Source organism: Halyomorpha halys, unplaced genomic scaffold (assembly GCF_000696795.3).
Source record: "Halyomorpha halys isolate HHAL.00 unplaced genomic scaffold, Hhal_1.1 Scaffold28.1, whole genome shotgun sequence".
Taxonomy (NCBI): Eukaryota; Metazoa; Arthropoda; class Insecta; order Hemiptera; family Pentatomidae; genus Halyomorpha; species Halyomorpha halys.
This window is the reverse complement of record NW_027110130.1, coordinates 701,692-707,162: the sequence shown is the minus strand read 5'-3', so window position 1 is coordinate 707,162 and position 5,471 is coordinate 701,692. Positions and strand designations below refer to the sequence as shown.

The following is a 5,471-nucleotide window of genomic DNA, read 5'->3' as shown; positions in this document are numbered from 1 at the left end:
ATTCTTAGGGGACATATGTCCCAGAATAAAGTTATTTTTTCATTTCATTTCACATATATACGACTTTATTGATTTGTTTAATAAATTTATTAAGTTTTACAAATTTCATCAGAAACAATTTTAAGACAAAGTGTATTCAAAATTATGTTGTTTAAAAAAAAAAAAGATTTTTTTTTTAATCTAGAAAGCAATTAAAAATCAATTAGAATGAAAAATATAGCTCTTAAAATTATATAAAATAATAAAAAAATGAATTTTTTTATCCAACAAATCAGTTCAAAAATCAATTAGAACGAAAAATATAGCTCTTGAAGTGCATATTATAAAAAATATTTTCTAGATAAACTAAAGACTACATACAACATATGGCTTCAGTTTCCAATGTACAAATCCTGATGTAAATTCAAGTACCATTTGTATTCAGATTTCCTACTTAAAGACATTGACAATGATATAAGAATTATTCAAAACACAAAATAAACAGGCATATTAATTCTAAAATTTTTAATCTCGATTATTTTACACAGAATATCATGAGAAATACATATTATGTGAAAAACTTACACTAATATATAATATTTACATAAATGAATTTTCACTATTATATTTAAATAATTATGTTCCAATTTAACATAAAGAAAAAAAAAAAACTTAAAATATAATCCAAAATATAAACAAATAATTTTAATCATATAATATTAAAAATCATAACAATTAGTTTAAATAACAAACAATACACAACAAGGATAACATCAGTCTGCAGCAAATGAAGAGGCCCAGCGACAACATAAAATTGATTTAATAAAATGGATAAAATTCATTTTGCTGCCATACCGACTAGAAATTTAATACTTTAAAATTTGCTTTATCTTCATCAATTTGCTGTTTCGTTAGCCTTCTGGTCATTGTCATCTGAAAACAACATCCTGATTTGGTATATACAAATAAAACATTACAAATCAATGGATGCAAATTTCTTTAAATACAATTAATCAGTTCATAAAATAACAGTACATTTTTTTTTTCTTTTCGTGCAAATGGAACAAGTTTTTTTTTTTTTTTTTGTTTTCCGTGCAAATGGAACAAGGATTTTTTTTTGGTTTTTTTGTAAAATGTTAAAGCCTTTATTAGGAACAAATGTCTCAAGCAGATTTACTAAGCAAATTAATACTCTAGACTAGGGACAGCCAACCTTTTTTAGTTTATCATGCCATACATTTTAACGCCTTTTGTATCCTGTAAAAATATGGAAACAATGATAATCTATCCAACATACATGGAATAAAACATAAACAAAATATAAGAAATAAGAGCTTAACAAATTAAAGGAAAGGATTAAAAAGTTTTATTACACAGGTAAACACAAATTTCTGCCTATTTTGAATTTGAAGTGAAATATGCACCAATTTTTGCAATCGTTACCTAAATAATTTCAGAGTTATGTGCCAGGTGGAATAACTTACAGGGTTGCTTTTAAAGCTGATAAAATTTGCTATAATTCAAAACAAAAATGATGACTAAGTCATGATCTATACAAAAGCAGTTGTTATCATTATCTAATTATCCTGTGTTTATATTTAGGTTTACACCTTTTTATTTAATATTCTTTAATAATTATTGTATTATACCTATATTACATTCATTTTATTGTCCAAACTATATTTCTATCGGTATATGTTAGTTACTTATTTTATCATTTAATTCATTTTTAGTTTTACCTAAATTAGAAAATTCTTATAGTTATTATTATCATAATACTTTTATAACTCCCTCTTGTATTATTTTTTTATTTTTGATCATATTTTTAAATCTCTTTCTGTATACACGACGTATTTGAGTGACTTCAGGATTTTATGCCCTAAAACCCCAGCCAACAACAACGACGTAATTGAAATAGAAACAAAACTGTTAGCAGTCGTCTCCGGTAAATAAAACTGTAAACTCACTCCTGTACGCTTCTGGTTTTCTGTCCAAGTCTCAAAAGCTCTAAACTTTAAAAGGTGGGTGGGTCCTTACTTGACCTTTATTTAATCTCGACTTACTTATTTATTTTTTATTTATTATTATCTGTCTCTAAATGTGCTAAATTTTGTTTTATCATATCTACTTTCCTATTTTTATGTGTTATTACGTCTCCTGTTCATTTTTACCTTATAATTTTTGTAATTTTTTTTTATATTCTTATCATTGTTTATTTTATATTAATACTATTTTATTTCTTCTTTCCTTTCATTTGTATATAATTTTTCTTTTCACTTATTTTTACATAAACCCTACCTTAATTTACCTTTTTGTATCTAAATACGTCAAAATATTTTTAGTTGTTTTTGTATCTTTTTAGCCCTGATGAAGCTCAACAAAGTGGAGCGAAACATTGGCCAATAAATAGTTGTTAACTATTTTCATTTTCTTTTGACCGCACCCCTGAACATCTTCTTTATATTTTCAAAATGATGATTATTAGTCTTAGCTCTTCAACCATCGACTTTTCCCTTATTAAATGTTTATTATTTCTTATGTGAAATTTCATCAAAAATATTAGTTTCATGATAAAAACCATGTCAAACTATTTTAAAGTAAATTTAATTAGTATTAGAAGAAGATTGTTGACCTTATGAAGTAGAATGGAGGAAGATGGTCCGGGTAGCGATCAATAAAGGTACTAAAATAGTAAAAGAACACTATTTATTGTAAACCGACGTTTCGCCCCACTTTGCAGGGCTTCGTCAAGGCTGATAAGAATGATGTTCTGTTACCGACTGAGGCCCAGCAAAGTGGGCCTAGTATAAATAATTTTCATTTACTATTTTGATACCTTTATTGACCGCCACCAGGACTATCTTTCTCCAATAAATTTAATTAGTTTTCATTTCAGTTCAGAAGAGAATCTTTAGGGGAGAGTCCTCTTAAAAATTGCACTTAAAAATAATTTTTGGAAAAAAATAAATAAATGAAACTGTTTATGTTGTAATCACTAAATTTCTATTAAATCATAATAAAAACAATAAATTGTTGAAATACATAAAAATTGAAGTTTTGAGATATTTGATGATAACAATTTTTTTTTTCAATGTTACTTTCATATGCAGATTATTATGATATTAATAAATTATTTGGAATTAATTCCTTTTAATATTTTAGACTCGAAAAACCAAATAACTCAAAACTAGAAAATCATGACTTAATCTGTTTCACTTGTAAAATGAAAACTGTGTAAGTAGATCAAGAAGAAATTATAGTTTTCAAAATTTAAAAAATTGTTCAATTGGTAATTCAGTTTTTATTACTTTGAAATAAAATTTAAATGAAATAAATAAATTCTTCTTATTTTATAAACCAAATTTACATTTTATATTTATTGTTTTTAATAGAATGTAATAAAAAATCAATATTTACAACGAACTTTTTTTTTTTCAAATGTTTTCCCTAAAATTTCACTTTTCAATAATTTGGATTAACCATTATGTTTAAGAGTACCGTAGGGCCTGAAGATACTCTCTTACAGGCTTAAATAAAAGCTAATTACATTTATTTCAAATTAATCCTACATGAGTGTTCAAGTGTAACGAGAATTTTTGACTATATTTTACATAATGAGAGAAATTTTTTTACTTTTTGAGGAAAATGATCAATGTTTGAAGAGCTGTATCTTTGAAAATAATGGTTATACAGAGCTCTTTTTGGTTTCAAATTATAGAAAATTGTATCAACTTTAAAAAGAAAATTGTGCTAATTTCATTTAAAATCCAGAATACAAGAGCCAACTTAATAAGAAACAAATGTAGGTTTTAGTTATTATTTGATCTTTAGTATCAAAATTAAATTTTTATTCTTAGAATTTAAACACAATCTTTGACCGGTGTTATAATACAGAATACTGGCTCCTGATCATTACTTAATACTCCAAATCTTAGTAATTGCTAAGAGTTCTGGACTAACTGTATCAATTTAAAGATTATTCAAAATATAAATTTTTTAAAATTAAAATTAAATAAATATAACTATGACAAAGATCCCTAATACTGCCAAGGACATTCTTGAGGGTTTTATTTTCTTAGCTAACAGAAATAAACAGCTGTGAACTGTCAAAAAAGTATAAATTTAATGAAAAACCTTTAAAATGTCAAAAAAAGTATTCATATTTTATTATAGCTTTTGATGAAACACAGAGACGAGACATATAAAATTTTAATTTATTTTATTTAAAAAAACAAAACAAATTTTCGAGAATTTTAAGTAGCTATGTTAAGATCTTGAGTTGAAAAATAGTTTTAATTTGATAATAAAGGAATGTAATATTGTCAATAAAAGGAGATAAGCCATTTTGAATTAATAAAAGGACCAGGAGTCAGTATTGTATATTATTGATTAAGCAAAACTTGGACTGTATAAGGTTTTTAAATATGGATTAAGGAGGCTCAGGTGTTTTGTGTAAAAGTGTTAAAAAAAAAAAAAAGTGAGCAGTATAGTTTTGTCACTAAGGTTATATTTTCCCCAAATTTTTGTTTAAAAATTAGAAGATAAGTAATCTAATTGTTTCATTAATGTTTGAAAACTGCAAAAAATATAAATAAATAAAAAAGTGCAGAAATTTAGAAGAAAAAAGTGGAGCTCCAAAAAGAAACTTCTCTAACACCAACTAAATTCACAAACCTCTAACTCAATTTGGAGGATTCATAGTGGTGTTTAAAAGACCTTAAAAAAAAAAAAAAGTTTGGAAGAAAAATGTCAAGACCGCGAAGAAGTACTTTCCAATATTTTTCACCCTTTAACTGTATTTAGAGGTGTACAAAACCTTAAAAACTGCAAAAGAACACTTTGTAACATTTGAATATTTGACAAGAGGACAAAATTATGCCTGCATTTCATACATATGTTTTCAGTATTGAGAGATGGTTGGGAGCGCGATCAGCAAAAATACACAAATAAGCAAAACATATTTATTTTTGCCGACGTTTCACTATAAATTTCATACCTTCATCAGGGCTGTTAACAAAACGAGATAACAACCTTAATTCAAAGAAAAAAAAAATAATAACAACAACCTTGGAAATATACATAACAATAAATTAAGTTGTGTATATTTCGAAGTTTGTTTTGTTTATTTTTTTATTTTTATTTTTAAGGTTGTTATTTTGTTTTGTTTTTCAGCCCCAATGAAAGTCTGAAATTTAGGTCAAAACGTTAGCACAAATTTATTTAGTTTATTTGTGTATCTTTACTAACCTCACTCCTGACTATCTTCTCCTCATATCAATCTACGGTCAACTATTAACAACTCGTTTATAGTATTGTTTAGCCCACAAAACAACCAAAAATAGTGAGTATCATTGGCCTCCATAGAGACCCCTCTGTAAATATAGTGGGGAAAATATTGATACCTTTTTTTTTTTAATGTTAATATATATTTTTAATATAATTTAATTAACATTCATTTTTAATTATTTTGTTTATATTTAAAATCCATAATT

General features: G+C 25.4%; 1 protein-coding gene across 1 annotated transcript in view; it reads right to left on the bottom strand.

Moving 5' to 3' along the window:
* Positions 1 to 224: 224 nt before the first annotated feature.
* Positions 225 to 5,471, bottom strand: part of LOC106683873 (uncharacterized) — a gene marked incomplete at its 3' end in the record, with an annotated part of 15,289 nt that continues 10,042 nt past the window's right edge. The window contains 1 exon segment of the mRNA XM_014425599.3: positions 225 to 912. Within this exon segment, the coding sequence (XP_014281085.1) occupies positions 875 to 912 (38 nt within the window).